General features: G+C 41.2%; 1 protein-coding gene across 1 annotated transcript; it reads left to right on the top strand.

The window, feature by feature from the left end:
* The first annotated feature begins 348 nt into the window (after positions 1 to 348).
* On the top strand, positions 349 to 12,299 carry clu (clusterin). Its single transcript, XM_073492842.1, has 10 exons — positions 349 to 386; positions 5,608 to 5,772; positions 6,091 to 6,239; positions 6,490 to 6,660; positions 7,021 to 7,191; positions 7,301 to 7,514; positions 8,291 to 8,431; positions 10,130 to 10,350; positions 10,568 to 10,758; positions 11,626 to 12,299. The coding sequence occupies exons 2-10, from the start codon at positions 5,655 to 5,657 to the stop codon at positions 11,636 to 11,638; spliced, it is 1,389 nt and encodes a 462-aa protein (XP_073348943.1). The 5' UTR covers positions 349 to 386; positions 5,608 to 5,654; the 3' UTR covers positions 11,639 to 12,299.
* Positions 12,300 to 16,944: the final 4,645 nt, after the last annotated feature.

Here is a 16,944-nt window from a genome sequence, read left to right as displayed (position 1 = left end):
CTCTACAGTATCAGGTCTCAGGAGTAACAACTGCTCAAAGCCAAGCAAAGTTTATGTAGTTACACAGATGTAGATTTTCTTGAACGTTGCTACAAGTTTTGTGGCATTTAAAAATGACTTGACAATCTTCTTTTTAATCGTTAAAACTGATGTTTTCCCCTATTTATGTAATTTTTCTGTTAAAGAAACGTTGAGGATTTATTTTGAAGGGTGCTACCGGAAGTTGTTCTCTGCTTTGCTGTGGCTGGACAGTAGCAGCAGCGGGCAGCATGCTTGCTCAGTGAATCACATGCCTGCACCGTCCCCGTTATCCTCTGCTATAAATACGAGCAGCAGAGAGACTGGAGCAGCTTCAGACGGTCTGGAGTCTCAGGAAACAAACACAGGTGAGTCAGAGGGCTTTTATTTTGTTTAAATCTGAGAGTGTGCAGCTCGGAGATGCTCAGAGGACAATGGTCTATCTGGAAACACTGTGTTATTATGATAAATTGAAAAGAGTGCAACACATTGGGTGCATTTTCCAGGTCTGGCTCATGAAATGCCAGATAAACATTTTTAACTTAAATTCGGCTGCAAAATATGTCTTGATTTTTGTATTTTCTATTTTATTTTGGTCCCTTCAGTTGTTTTTCTTCATGCAGGCTGACTAGGTGACTGCTGTTTGTATTGCTTACTCATGGGTGTGACCTCCATCTTTGGATCAAAACAACTGGATTAAGGGTAGATGATGTCATCCTGTGCTTGGTTACACCTCAGGCTGTAAACTCAAGCAACGGTAACTGCAAAATAGAGTTATAAACATGCAATTTGGTGATACAAGTGAAGGAATGCATGCAAATGAGTGACCTTAATTTCTACATAATCCTATGACAAGTGAATCCTTTGGGTGCAGAAATCCCCAAACACTTAAAATGAGGCTGAAATGAGGCCAGTGTCCCATTTGTTGCAGCCCAGATGATCCAGATTAGTTCATTGTTCCTTCTTATTCTGGCACTGGGGAAGTCTTTTGTGCAGTTTTGAGCTTCTAACTGATGGAGAATAAATCAACTTGCAGTTATCAACTGATGTACAAATGTTAGTACAGATATTTGAGACATGACAGCTCATAAACATATGATAGGATAAGACTTTACCGATCCCAGGATGGGATGTTACAGCAGCACAGATACAGATAGAAACTGATAAAGAACTTTTTAGATTAAAGTTACAAAGCTATATACAGGCATATATTACAGCGGATCAGACAATATCATTAAATTGTGCAAATCATGATTCATTTTATAATTGTTTGCTGTATAAAAAGTCAGGTGTCAGTGTAAAATGTCCGTCACAGTCACCCTGATCCCAAGGGGACGTCTTCTAATTGCTTCTTTTTTCCAAAGATATTCAATTTATTATCACAAAACACTAAGAAAACAGGAAATGGTCACATTTACAAACAGAATGGAGGCTGGAACCAGTGAAGTTTTGGCTTTTTTTTGCTTGAAAATTACTGAAATGATAAGTTGCCACTTCATTTTCTTTTGATTAATTCAGCAATTAACTGAAAAATGGATTCAGCTTCATGTGAAAGTATAAAGCATTACATATCATATACTCTATGTGCAGCATGTGTAATAGACATGTGATTCAAATCATTTGGAATAACTCTAAAGCAAGTCCCAGGTCATGTTTTTTCATTATTTCTCGAAAAAAATACTGCAGTATCAGGTCTTTGTAAAGAGGAAAGACAAAGTATTAGTACCTGTCTTATTAAAAAAGTGAAAATATAAGATGAACACAAGTCACCTGAGTCATCATGTCTCAAGTGAAGTCAAGTCACGAGTCTTTAAAGCAACATTACGTAGCAGTTTGTATTTTTTTGCAATTTTGCGCCCCCTACCGTGTCCGAGTGCAGCACAGCTGTCGTGAGCACAAATCCCTCAGTTCTGTAACAATTTTTCAGACGTAATGTAACGTTACATGCTAACTAAAGACAAAACTCAGGACATCATAATAATGTTATGTTTGGAAAACTTGTGTCTTGCAGTAAACATGTATGCACAACCAAGAGCCAGAGACAATAACACCGGGCCAGAACATGCTGCCAGCTAACCCTCTCAAACTGGACTGACTCAGCTTCAGTTTAAAAACTAGCAAGGTGACTACTTTGCCAACGCAGCCAAATGACACAAGACATAAAACTTAGCAAGCCCGCTAAGATTACTTACTATTGAACGGCAACCAGTCCAGCTTTGCTTCGTGCAGTCTTTTATTGAGCAAAGCCGTCTCCAACGACTAAAAGCCGGTCTGAGACTCTTGTTTCTTGCCTCTTGTTCAGTGACTGTCTCTCTTTCTCTCTCCCTTTTTCCATCAAAGTGCTCCTCGGTTTCTTCACCTCTATCATGACATACGAAATAACTGTTAAGGCCGATTCTATGCAGAGTCGACCAGGCCAGCAGAGCTAATTTACAGCTACGCTATGCAGCAGTTACAGGTTGCTTTCAGGAAACTCTGTAAATCACAGAAAGTTGAGGCAGAGCAGCAGAAGGACATCAGAGGGAAACAAACAGAGAACATTTTCTCCATAAAATATGATCCAGTGTCACCAAAATCACTGATAGTTGGAGCTGTGTGTGATGTAGTGCCCCGAGTGGTCATTCATTTTCTGTCAGGTCAAGTTGGAAGGGATCAAAACAGTGACTTGAAAAGAAAAATGTAAGAAAAGATCATGACATGGCATAAAATGTAATGATAACAACACAATAACAGCGTAGCCTGTCAAACAAAACATGTCACATTTCCCTCCGTCAAACTGAAACTGAACTTTCTGGAAGGCCTCACAGGCAACATCTGGACCGGAGGACGGCTGGTCAGTTTGCATTCTTTCAGTTGTGTAACTTGGATCCCTGCAGCTGCTGTTCAGCAAATGGTCTCACAAAATGACTTTTCTTTTCCTTTTTATTTGTTTAACTCTCTCTGGCTCTACGTGATGCTCATTCTTTCCCCTCGCTGCACGTCAAGACTTACTCACTCTGTTTTGTTCTTGTTAAAAAATGGAGGCAGTCAGTCCCTGTTTACAAACCTCACAGTAACTGGCGTGCTGTAATTAAGCGAGCGAGGGCTTTATTGTCAGATGAATAATGACCTCATTGTGTAGGCGTCTGCAGTTTGCTGCTCTTGTTCATGTTAAACTCATAAACACGTGAGCTCATATAGAGAAACGAGAAAGTGGGACATTTTTTTTCTTTTTTTTAAACTCCCAGGTGCCTGCTGGGCCTGGAACAGTTGGGGACATTTTGTTCAGTTTTTCTACTGAAGTAGACAGATTAAGAGAGGTTACACCATCAGTACATTCAATTTAATCTGATGAAAACGGACACCAGAACCTCTTTAGATTGTTTGTGCTGAGTAAAAGCTGCTTTACCAAAGATACCAACCTTGTCTGAATTCCTTTTTTTGTAAAATGTGTCCAAAACATGAAGAAAAGAAGAAATTAATCCCAAAGTTAGGAATTTTTTCGTGTTGACTGGACACTTTTAAACCAAATATGATGCAAAACCAACATGCTGTGCATACTTTGCTTGTTACCATAGGAACAGGGGGTGGTGGGCGAGCAGAGGATGACCAAGTGCTTTCAAATCTGAAAAAACAAGTTGCATAAGATTTATTTTGTTTTTTCACGACATGCTGGAGACGTACAGATCAGACAGGTCAGCTTCACTCTTTGCTCACCATTTAGCCTCAACTGAGCTTCAACTATATGACTAAAGTTCACTAGTAAGTAGCAAGTGCACTGTTTTGGTTCAGTCTCCGAGCTCTCATCGGTATTCTAGCAGCAGCGGGCAGCTGTTTTCTGCTCTGATAAACCCACCCCTCTTCTCGTTTCTCAGTTTGCACATCCTCGATTACTTTCCTACAGGAAGAGACACGAGGAGAGAGGAGTCGAGGTGACAGACATTTAGCCAAATAAGATGTCTGTGAGGACAGCTGCATCATATGTCCGCTGTTTTGTTACAGTCTGCAGTCTGCTGCATTTTATTATCTCCGTCACACGAGCGGACAGCTTATATATTTACTTTTAATTCCATTCATAATGGTTAGAACGAACAGTGAAGTGCAGAAAGGTCCATTGTGCATTTGATCATCTTAAATAATTAATACAAAGAAAAGAGGAGAGCCGCCATTTTGACACTGACTGCCTAGCATCAAATGACAGACAGCATTAAAGATTAGCTGGTGAACACAGTGGTGCACTTAGCAGCTAAAGAGCCAGATACATCCTGTTTAGGAGTTGGTGGAGACCAAAAACAGAGCCAAAGGAGAGTGATTCTTGCGCCAGGTGGCAAGAAACATGACTTTATATTAAAGATAATGTTCGCTAACTAACAAGCTGTCCGTATCAGTTTAATGGAAGGAGAGGAGAGGAAGGAGAATAAGAAGAGAAAGCAGAAGAATAGGAAGGAGAGGAAGAGGAGCAAGGAGAAGGAGATGAAGATCAAAAAAGAGGAAGAAAAGAAGAAGAAGAAGAAGAAGAAAAAAGAGTAAGGAAGAAGAAGAAAAAGGAAGAAACTTTATTCATAGAGCACTTAACAAAACAAAGTAAAAGGTAAAAATGAGTAAAATTCTGTATGAGTAATGAGTAATTGTTGATTAAAAAAACATTCAAATAAAAAAAGGCAATTAAAAGACAATATAAACATGCAGCCCAGATAAAATCAGGACATGCTTTCCAGTAAAAGTATGTTTTTAGAGACGCTGACTCAGACGCCTTATTTCTCGGATCAGTGATGACAAAGTCTCTGTCCCCTTTAGTTTCCAGAAGACCTTCACGGTCCTGCACAGAGCGCTGACTTTAACCCCATCCAATGACTTTGGGCTGAACTGGAACACACTCTGCAAGTCAGGCCTCATAAACCAACATCATCTGACCTCACTGATGCTCTTGAGGCTAAATGGGAACAAATCCCTGCAGCCAGGTACCAAAATGTGGTGCAAGCATGAAACCGGAGGAATAGAGGCTTTGTTTTGCACGTCAAAATAATGTTTATACTTTGCTTTTCAACGACAGATAGTTTGGGAGGACGGGGGAGCGTTATGTCTGGCTGCAGAAATGATCAACAGAGGAGGAAAAGCTGTACGGTCCACATGTGTGATGACACTCTGCCTCTGTCTTTATCACGGCGTGAAGAAAAAGCATCAGGAGCTACAGTCCCTCTCTGTTGAAGCTGTCATTGAGCGAGCACACGGCACAGAAAAAATGTGTTAACAGAGAAAGAGCTCGCTGTTCTCTTTATGTAATACTTCTGAGAGGCAGAGCTGGTCAGAGTCAGAGGAAACACTGATCTGAGGTCAGCGCTGCGACCTTGCTGACGGTTACTGAACGTAAGGGGAGACGAGGAAAATGATCCATCAGCAGGCGACGGTTTGAATTATGTATTAGTATTGATCTGTGCAGTTATTTTTGAGGGTATAAAACTGCTGAGCAAGCATGGTGATTTTTTTACTGCGTAGGTTTCTGGTTTCTTTGCAGCGTATGTCGCCCTCTAGTGGACGCAAAGAGGCAGTACAACAACATTACAACACAGTCAGGAGGACTTTTTCATGTGTGATGTTTTCTGTCCACAGGTTTTTTGTCTCATCATTGCCTGCTGGCCCCGTGAGAGGCAGAGAGGATGCTAATGATGATGATGATGATGAAGAAGAAGAAGGGGTCCAAGATTCTGGCGGTGGTGGCTCTTCTTCTGGCCACAGTCAACGGTGTCGTGCTTCCAACAAAAGACGACCTGAACCGTGAGTTTCACTGCACCCACATTTTATTATTGATGAATCTGCTGATTATATTCATGATCAATCGATTCATCATTTAGTCTATGAAATCAAAAGAAACTGTACAAAGTGAAGTCTGTGGACCATCCAGAGGAACCAGGACATTGTTTCTTCAAAAACAAAAGCAGCCGTTAGAACTTTAAAAACTATTTTACTTTGATGGACAAATACAGCTAAAGTTACACTGTCTCATTGGCTGATATCTCAATCGATCATTAATTAAGAAAATAGTTTGTCTTTTTGGTAAACTGGTCGTTATATGTGCTGCGTCTGTTTCTACAGAGCTCTCCCTGCAGGGAGAGAAATATCTGGATCAACAGATTGAAAATGCCGTTAACGGAGTGAAGGAGATGAAGACCGTGATGCAGAAATCTTCAGAGGACCACCAGAAGCTTCTGGATGCCCTGGAGAAGACCAAGGAGCAGAAAGAGGTGCCTGATAGCGCTGTTTGTGTCCGATATCAGCACTGATGCCACAATGAGATGGTGGTTCTATAATTTCCTTATGACAAATGGATTAATAAGGCCTTTTTCTTAGCTATAGTAGATGTTAAGATATTTTGACTTAATGATCTTAAAATGATTAATAACCAGCATTTGGTTGGTCCTTAAGGAAACATTATTAACGATCAGTTCTCAGGATCCCACCAAAATAAAAGCTCACCTCTTTGTTTCACTGCAGGACGCGATGCGTGCGGCTCAGGAGATGGAGACCAAGCTGGAGCAGGAGGAGGAGGTCTGTAATGAGACGATGAAGGCCCTGTGGGAGGAGTGTAAGCCGTGTCTGAAGAACACCTGCGTTAAATACTACTCCCGAACCTGCAGCAGTGGATCTGGACTGGTGGGACGTCAGGTCAGACCATCACGTGTACACACACCTATAATCATACTTAATTATATATATGGGGCTGATTATAATCCAGATATTAACTGGTGAATGTCCTGTTTTATGAAGGATTATGAGTGTTATCTTTAATACAAATTAAAGCCTTCTCGTGAAATTAATGCAGAATACTTCATAATTTCAGCTGAATGTAAAATGTCAAATTTAATGACACATAAAGTCACAAATATTCTGGCAACGTTGGTCCAGAAAGGATCGTTATCAGCCCTCGACTTACTGTCAGAAACACGAACATTTTATGACAGCTACTCTTCACCACAATGTTTAATGTTTGATTTGAAATCAAAAGTTCTCCTTTGTCACTGGCAGCTGGAAGATGTGCTGAACATAACGTCTCCGTTCTCCATCTGGATCAACGGGGAGAAGATTGACGTCCTGGAGCAGGAGGGACAACGACAGAGCAAAGAGTTCAGGAACCTGGAGGAAAAATACACCGAGATGGCCGACGGCGTGGACAGCATATTCACAGACAGCATGAAGGTACTGTGGACCGTAGATGTGAAGTAATGACTGCGTTCTCCAGATGACTTTTACAATAAGTGAATACAACGAGAAAACCGACATAATCTGTGCTCCGGGTGTTTCTCAGGTGGCGGATCATGTGCACTACAACCCTCCAGTCTTCTATCTTCCTAATTTCCTGGGACCGTACGCTCGCCGGACCCGAAGCATTCGCTCTCTGTTCCGCGATCCTTTCCACGGCTTCCAGAATTTATTCTCCCCGATGTCGGGCATGAGCAGGAACTTCTTCAGCTCCATGGGCTCCATGATGGACATGGACTCAGACACACCTCCTAATGAGGGTACGTTTTATCACATGTTCTACTTAAACCATGACTATAGATGCCCTTGCACCTTTGTCGTCATGTAAGGGCAATCAAATTGAAAACTGGATTCTAGATTTCAGATTTTTGTTGATTTTTGTTTGTGAGTGTTTTGCTTCAGAAGGTTTTTAGTTAGTTTCCAACCACACATAGATTAAACACTTCCTCCTGGGGTCACAACTCCTATAATTCTCCTGATTTATGACAACTTTTACGACACATTTTCAAACCTTTCTCCCTTTTTAGTTATCACAACCTGTTTTGGCTCTGTACAGAATGTGGTCCACTGTACTGCTGCGTCTTTCCCTCCTCAGTGAGGGACAGTCGGACAAAGAAATGCAGGAAAAGGAAATACTCAAGCAAATTTCTGACTTCCTGGATAGAAGAATTCCCGTTCCTTACAGAAAGTTTGAAGGAAAGGGGCGTGCATTTTGTAAAATCTGCAACATCGATTTTCCTGTCGATCACTGAGGTTGCACCTCCATCAATCCTTATGGAGAGACTGACAACACAGGGCAGTGGTGTGCACAGACTCTTCAAGGGGCAAAAAATGGACGAATAGTGTAATATAAAAATGCTGTTGCAGTTTACTTATTTTATTATTTTCATTCTCTAAAAGTCACCAGAATGCAGGAAACAAAGTCTCTGAAACAAAATCTTTTTGGACCTTCAGAACCACTTTGGTTTCAAGATCCTCTGTACTTTTGAGCTGTCAAGGTTTCCAAGTATAACTTTACGTTTCTGTGTGGTCGCAGACGGCAGCGTGAATGAGGACGTGGTCATCACCAAACCTTTTGGCAACGGCAGGATGACCTGCAGAGAGATCCGCCGCAACTCAGCCGGTTGCCTCAGGTTCCGCGAAGAGTGTCAGAAATGCAAAGAGATCCAACACATCGGTAAGATGAAGTGTTTTCATTTTTATTTTACGTTGAGACGGATAGAATGAGTACGGAAGCCCTAAAGGGCCAGGCATTCATACATTTTATTTCCTCCATTTTCCCGTGATAACAAGTTAATTTCATTTGTTTTCTCGAGATCTCGAGTTATAATCTCGAAATAACAACTACTGTTTTCCCGAGATAACGGGATAATTTTCTCGAGATCTCGAGATAACAAAACTTTGTTTTCCCGAGATCTCGAATTAATTATATCGTTATCTCGTGAAAACAAAGTTTCGTTATCTCGAGATAACAAAACTTTGTTTTCCCTTGATAACGAGTTTATTTCATTTGTTTTCTCGAGATCTCGAGTTATTATCTCGAAATAACAACTGCTGTTTTCCCGAGATAACGGGATAATTTTCTCGAGATCTCGAGATAACAAAACTTTGTTTTCCAGAGATCTCGAATTAGTTATATCGTTATCTCGTGAAAACAAAGTTTCGTTATCTCGAGAAAACAAATGAAATTAACTCGTTATCACGGGAAAACGGAGGAAATAAGATGTATGAATGCATGGCCCTTTAGGGCTTCCGTAAATGAGTCATAAAAAGGTATAATAACGGAGATGTGGGGGATGATATAGTTAGAAAAGCAGAAAAAAAACACATAATGAGTTTTTCTGAGGGAAAAATATAGTAAATAAAAATAAAATATTAATAACAACATTGATAAACAAATAAATCATGTAAGATGTCATAAAACAACTAATAATAACTGCTCAAAATGTCAAGGGAGGTCTGGCTGTGTCCTGTCATTGAGCGGGAAACCAGCCGGAGCTGCAGGGTGATGATCCAGAAATGTTTTAATCAGAGCAACACAATTATGATTTATGTGAACGCTGAAAACAGGAAGAGGCTCAAATGAAGGCCAGCGGATGCAGAGAGAGTGTCATTTAATTATCCATCCCTTTGTGTTGATGTTTTTGTCCCTCTGACATGAACGGGAAATGTATCACATCGATTTCACATTCAGAGGATCACTTCAGCCTCAGCCTGTTTATATAAACACCACAGCCTGAAATCTATCTTTAGATTTCAGATAATATTATGCAGCTGGAACACTTTGTGCCTCCTCTTTGTGCGTCCTCATCTAAAACGGAGATGGTTGTCTTTTTCAATGACATTGCAAAATGCTGCCAGAAGCCCTTTATACTGAGGCCCATCAATACAGTTTTACACCAACACACACTCATACGACACCTGCCCTATCAGCTGGAAGTGTTATGCTTCACAAATTGCTCTAAAATCATCAACGATGTAAAGCTGTTTCTCTAAGAACAGAATGATAATAATAATAATGAACTTTATTTATATAGCACCTTTAAAACCAGTTTACAAAGTGCTTTGACAAGCAAGCAAAAGCAGGAAGCTCAGGAAGACGATATTACAGAATAAATACTCAACAACAAGAGCCAAACACAAGGAAGCCGAGTCGAAGGTGAGTTAGAACAAGAAGGCAGAACAGAAAATGTAAAAACCCAAAAAGCAAAAGGAATAAAAGCCATAAAACTGGCAAGATCACAGATAAAGAAAGAGGAAAAGTAACGCAAAAATAGAGATGAATGAAAGAATAAAATCGATAAAGGACGATAAGAAAACGCTTCTGACCTTACCCGAGCTCCATGACGATGTTGTTTATCTGTTTTCTTTCCAGACTGCTCCGGGAAGAGACCCCTGGAGGGCCCTCTGAAGGAGGAACTGGAGGAGGCTTTGGCCATGGCCGAGCGTTTCACACAGCTGTACAACAACCTCCTGAAGAGGTTCGAGGAGAAGATGGTCAACACCTCCTCCCTCCTGGACATGCTGAACAGCCAGTTCGGCTGGGTGTCATCTCTGGCCAACAACACCAAAGACAACATCTTCCAGGTTCAGACGGTACGTAGCTGCTTTCTTTCACTGTAGCGCTGCGTCTTTCTTTGATTGGGTCTGTATGAAAAGAAAACCAAAAAATATGACATTTTATTTTGACAGCCACCGTGCTAGTTGGATATTAATTCAAGCTTTAAATCAACTCAAGTGTAGAGATTTATGGCCAGTATCTATCCACTACATGCAGATATGTTGAAGCTTTTTTTTCTGAAAAACCGTGCAGGTGATCTGCAATGACACTGAGGAGAAGCCAGCTGGAGAGGAGAAGCAGCCCGGAGAAACCGCCGTGTCCGTGCAGCTCTTTGACTCTCCACCGATGAACGTCAGCGTGCCAGGCGACATCCCCTGGACCGACCCCAAGTTCTCCGAGGTGGTGGCTCAGAAGGCTCTGGACCGCTACAAGGAAACCAGCGTGTGAGTGTCAGACAGAAGAGAATAATGACCGACAGTTAAAGAAATAGTTTTGGGGTGCATTTGTGTGTTTATTCACTTGCTTGTCGAGAGTTAGATGAAATGAATTAATATGAAGCTACAGCCAGTAACTGGTTAACTTAGCTTAGCATAGAGACTGGAAAGATGGGGAAAAAGCTAGCTAGTGTGGCCAAAGCTAACAAAATATACCCACTAGCATTCTAAGGTCAGTCCTCAACATGTTTTATCTTGTTTATTCATTCTGATCAAAAGCTGAAGTGCGGCTGAATATTTCTCGGACACGTAAGATTCGGGAACCTTGGGTGGTTGCCTGGCAACTGCTCCCTGGCAACCTGTTGCCAGACTGCATGCGAAGCTAAGCTAACCAGCTGCTAGCTGTAGCTTCATATTTACCACATACACACGTGAAAATGCCAATTTACTCAACTACATTTGTGTCATTAAAATAGTTACTCATGTTGTACTTAAATGTTGTTTAGAAATCTGAAAGCAGGATGTTTACATGTACAAGAGTAGTGGCTCTAACTGAATTTGAATTTTGGTTGTGAAATCTCAGTTGTCAAAATGTCCTCGACCCCCTGTGAGAATACAAAATAGTATCAGGAAATGTGATTGAAAAAAAAATGTAATTCAAGCTGCACAAACTAGATTTATCCAGAGCTTTGGCCACGTTTTGTCTCATCCTTGAACAAAGAGATAAGTTAAGATGTGGAAAAGAGCTGTCCTCTCAGATTTTAACTTGTGAGGAAACACCAGATGGATTGTAGGCTATGACGTGAAAATTAACTAATTAATATGATATACAAGAATAATTAACAATCTCTGTTCCTCCTGTCTTTGTTTTTCCAGCATGGTGAAATAAAGTCTCCGTTGGATTCACACCCCACCCTGCACTGTCAGCTGACCAGAGAATGTTCTGGATTCATCAAAACTCACCTGAAAAATCTCCTGAAGCCAACTGATACTGATCCAAATCTAACAAAAGAGTCCTGCTTTTGCAAACGACACAGTTTAACCTCAGAGATTTATATCGTCACACTAGAGCTCTTTGTCCTGCTGTGAGAGAAGATATTCAGTAGATGTAGATATCATGTCTATAGTACCTCCAACCTAAGGTCTTATACATTATGTGAGCTGGGCTTTGCAAAAGAGGCACCACAGCGCTTAAATGATTCATGCTTGAGTCAAAACTGATGTGACTCTGAGAGGTTTTTTTTCTCTGCATTCAGGCTTTTCTAACACCCACAGATTAAACTGGTACTTCTTCCAGGAAGATTCAGTATAACAAAGATTGTTCAGGCTCTTTCAGCGACTTCAATGACCTGGGTGACCCTTCGACAGAGCTCGGATAGCTTTCATCTGAGTTGGTTGAAGTGGTTGATTTGCTGGAGTTGAACTCACTGAGGATGAGAAAGTGAAATATTGTAGGAGTTGATTACGTTAAGGATTTCTTTGGGCCCCTCTGTACAGCAGCCTAGCATTGAAGCAATACATAGAGATGTAATAAAACATGCTTAAATCCACTCAGTGTCTGTCATTTATGTTGACAAATTATCTGAACTTATGCTGTGTTTATCAAAAGCCACATTTCCACCAAACGCTTTGGGTACAGCACCCTTAGCACCTGGACATACATGTGCCTAAATTCAAGATCTGTTCTGCATTTCCACCACAGACACGAATCAAAATACTATAACGTTTTTTTTAAGTCACAAAATCTTTGATAAGTAGATTTTATTCTCGAGATTAAACAAGGTGAGCTCAAATTAAAACATTTCATTTAATTGATGTGAGAGAACAGTAAGGGTTAAAAGTGTACTCTTTTGAGTAAAAATTATATCTTTTGATTTAAAACTACACATACACATGCATACACATTTCATTATTGGTTTGTTGAAGAAAACTTAAACTGTTCTATTGATCTAAAAGGGTAAGAGGACGAGCATTTTGATGCTTCAGGTAATAACTGTCTTGATTTAAAGCATACCAGTGTTTTGTTTGTTGTTTTCTATTTACTTATCCATCTCTGAAGCATTTCTCCTTTAAAGGTATTATTCCAAAGATCTAGAAGGTTTAAAGCAAAATAAATGTTTGTGTTCTACCTTTACATATTGTTGTTTAACATTCTTTTAGAGTAAACTGTATTTACTTGAGTTCTGAGGGCTTACATATTTTTTGCTAGAACATAGCATAGTAACATAGCATTTCAGTGGAGGCACCGCGTTAGTTACATGATATTTTCCTTTTTTTCTCCACTCAAGCGATAAAGTCCCTTGCTTAATTCAGCAGAGAAGAACCACAGCAAATTCACCATCTTTAGCTGAGCACCTAGGACCTGTTTTATTCTTATTGGGTGTGACCTCAGTGTAGATTATAAACACTAAGGAAAAAGGGGTTACATATATCCCTCTCCCTTATTGATGCAAGAGTGTCACCCTCATTAAGTTTATGTTCATATGCTATCTCCTGCAGCGGGCTCTGGGTGCACACCAGAATGCTGTCTCACCTGGTGCGCACTTGTGGTTACTAAAGATGTGTGCCATCAGTATTTTGATTCATATGATGCATTTGTTATATTATGGATACTCAATTGAACAAAATTACTTTGGTCAGTTTGAATGTAAATGTAATCAACAATCTAATTAAACGATACAAAATGTTGATGTATCTTAACTCTATTAATTGTGACATGGCCATGCTGCAGGAGACCCATCTGAATGCTACAGAATCAAACAAGCTGAGACAGAAATGGGTTGGGCAGGTGTTCTCCTCCCCTGGTTTCAAAGGAAGCAGAGGTGTTAGTATTTTAATTTAAAAAAAACTCCCCTTTAAATTTTCTAGTATGCATCATGATAATGATGGGAGATATGTTATTACCTCAGGCTGTTTACAAAATGAAAAACTGACCCCTGTGAGCTTGTATGCTCCAAACACACAACAATCTTTGTTTTTTGCTTCTCTGTGCCCAGCAATATCTCAGTTCATGGAGGGCCCTCTTATTATAGGTGGTGATTTTAATTCTGTTTGTGACCCTACATTAGACAGATCTAGTTCCCCCTTCCCTCAGATAAACAGATATCAGCAGCCTTTATGGAGTTTCAAACTCAGCTTGCTGTAATAGATGTGTGGCGCTTGATTAATCCAACGGCTGGAGAGTATTCTTTCTATTGGCCTGCCGAAAAGTGACTGCACCCTGTAACTCTGGCCCTGCCGAAAAGTGACTGCACCCTGCAACTCTGGATTGGGAGGGGTTACATTCTCTGTCTTTTCAGCATTAATAGTAGAGGAAACCAGGTGCATGTACAGTGAATTTGGTCAATATCACTCCTTGCAATCCAGAGTTACAGGGTGCAGTCACTTTTCGGCAGGCCCTGCCAAAAAGTGACTGCACCCTGTACCTCTGGCCCTGCCGAAAAGTGACTGCACCCTGTAACTCTGGATTGGGAGTGGTTACATTCTCTATCTTTTCAGCATTAATAGTAGAGGAAACCAGGTGCATGTACAGTGAATTTGGTCAATATCACTCCTTGCAATCCAGAGTTACAGGGTGCAGTCACTTTTCGGCAGGGCCTGCCGAAAAGTGACTGCACCCTGTAACTCTGGATTGGGAGGGGTTACATTCTCTGTCTTTTCAGCATTAACAGTAGAGGAAACCAGGTGCATGTACCGTGAATTTGGCCCTGCCGAAAAGTGACTGCACCCTGTAACTCTGGATTGGGAGGGGTTACATTCTCTGTCTTTTCAGCATTAATAGTAGAGGAAACCAGGTGCATGTACAGTGAATTTGGTCAATATCACTCCTTGCAATCCAGAGTTACAGGGTGCAGTCACTTTTCGGCAGGGCCTGCCGAAAAGTGACTGCACCCTGTAACTCTGGATTGGGAGGGGTTACATTCTCTGTCTTTTCAGCATTAATAGTAGAGGAAACCAGGTGCATGTACAGTGAATTTGGTCAATATCACTCCTTGCAATCCAGAGTTACGGGGTGTAGTTTCGGCAGGGCCTGCCGAAAAGTGACTGCACCCTGTAACTCTGGATTGCAAGGAGTGATATTGACCAAATTCACGGTACATGCACCTGGTTTCCTCTACTATTAATGCTGAAAAGATAGAGAATGTAACCACTCCCAATCCAGAGTTACAGGGTGCAGTCACTTTTCGGCAGGGCCTGCCGAAAAGTGACTGCACCCTGTAACTCTGGATTGCAAGGAGTGATATTGACCAAATTCACTGTACATGCACCTGGTTTCCTCTACTATTAATGCTGAAAAGATAGAGAATGTAACCCCTCCCAATCCAGAGTTACAGGGTGCAGTCACTTTTCGGCAGGGCCAGAGTTACAGGGTGCAGTCACTTTTTGGCAGGGCCTGCCGAAAAGTGACTGCACCCTGTAACTCTGGATTGCAAGGAGTGATATTGACCAAATTCACTGTACATGCACCTGGTTTCCTCTACTGTTAATGCTGAAAAGACAGAGAATGTAACCCCTCCCAATCCAGAGTTACAGGGTGCAGTCACTTTTCGGCAGGGCTGTATATGCACCTGGTTTCCTCTACTATTAATGCTGAAAAGACAGAGAATGTAACCCCTCCCAATCCAGAGTTACAGGGTGCAGTCACTTTTCGGCAGGCCCTGACAAAAAGTGACTGCACCCTGTAACTCTGGATTGGGAGGGGTTACATTCTCTGTCTTTTCAGCATTAATAGTAGAGGAAACCAGGTGCATGTACAGTGAATTTGGTCAATATCACTCCTTGTAATCCAGAGTTACACGGTGCAGTCACTTCTCGGCAGGGCCTGCTCTTAAGTTGAAGCCTGCAGACATGGCGTGTCCGTTTCTCGAGGAGCCAGTTGATGTCGAAGCGCAAATACTCCGCAGAAATCTCCGTCGGGAGAAGATTATCAGACCCCGATTGGATGTTTTATCATTATCAGCGGTCTGATGATCCAGACAATAATCCTAACCCCCGTGCTGATGCACGAGATGGTAGAGCTGTTAGAGACATGATATGCTCCAACCATTTCTAACTGACCCATCACCTCCCCAGTGTCAAAGAAAGACAATATGCCTCTTATTTTATGAGGTCTTCTTTATTTCCTGGAAGTACAAATGTTGTACAGTTAATCTTTTGTTGTTGAAACAATTGAAAATCATGCACCTGTGAGCACATCACCCACCCTTAACTGTTGATCCAGCAGTTGTATTTCCATTTGTGTCTTTTTGATCTGCAGCCTTATGTGATCCATTTCCAGATTTTACTTATTGATTTGTGTCTGCAAGTACACCTTGTACAGTTGTTTCACAGGGAGCTATAGGAACACAAATGACGTTGAATTTCACAGTGCCATGTCTACTTAGTGTTATAGTAAGTTATGGGTCAATGCTGAACAACATCTTACTGAGGAAACCTGTGCTGTGGAGGTTGATGGACCCTCTTCCTCATTGTAATTTCCAGCATTGCTCTGTTAGAGAGAAAGAAGCTGCAAGTTGCATTGTGGAACAACACTATCATTAACTGAAACCAAAGTTATTTTAAAGAGGTGTGAACCACAACAGGCCTTTCTGCAACTTCCCTCTCTGTGGCGGCAGATAGGGTGTCTTCATCGTCCTCCTGTAATAAAAAGAAATTATTGTGTTATAGTCTACCCATCATGACAACTCTGTGGAATATTAAGAGTACTTACAACATCATGGAGGTCTCTTATAGCAGAAGGCTCCACGAGACAGATTACACCATCAGTAACTGGTTGAAGAAGATTAGTCAGTTGATGATTACCCAGAAAAGTGCCCCACCTAATGTACATTTCTTTTTTTTTCTTTTTTTTTTACAATAGTGTGCAGGTCCCATCACAATTTTTCAGACTCTGAGTCACCTTGAAATAGATTGATATCTGAGAGCAACAGCAGCCAATAACAGAACTGTAGCGTACTGCTACAAGAAAAATCAGTGTGCCAAGTTGTGTCTATGATGAATGGATGGCCATTACTGAGCTAACAGTAGAAAAAGGATGAATGTAAATATGCCATTCATTTAAATAACTTACCTCTTATGTAGGCCCTTGTGTCCTGGGGCGTGGCTGGCTCTGATGAGCTCCCCCCAGAGATGCCCTCAGCAATAGGTCGCCCACTGTTCTGACTGAGGGCATCTCTTCAGCCTCTGTGAGTGGTG

The sequence above is a fragment of the Pagrus major genome, chromosome 22 (assembly GCF_040436345.1).
Source record: "Pagrus major chromosome 22, Pma_NU_1.0".
Taxonomy (NCBI): Eukaryota; Metazoa; Chordata; class Actinopteri; order Spariformes; family Sparidae; genus Pagrus; species Pagrus major.
The sequence above is the reverse complement of the archived record's forward strand: the minus strand, read 5'-3'. Positions and strand labels throughout refer to the sequence as shown.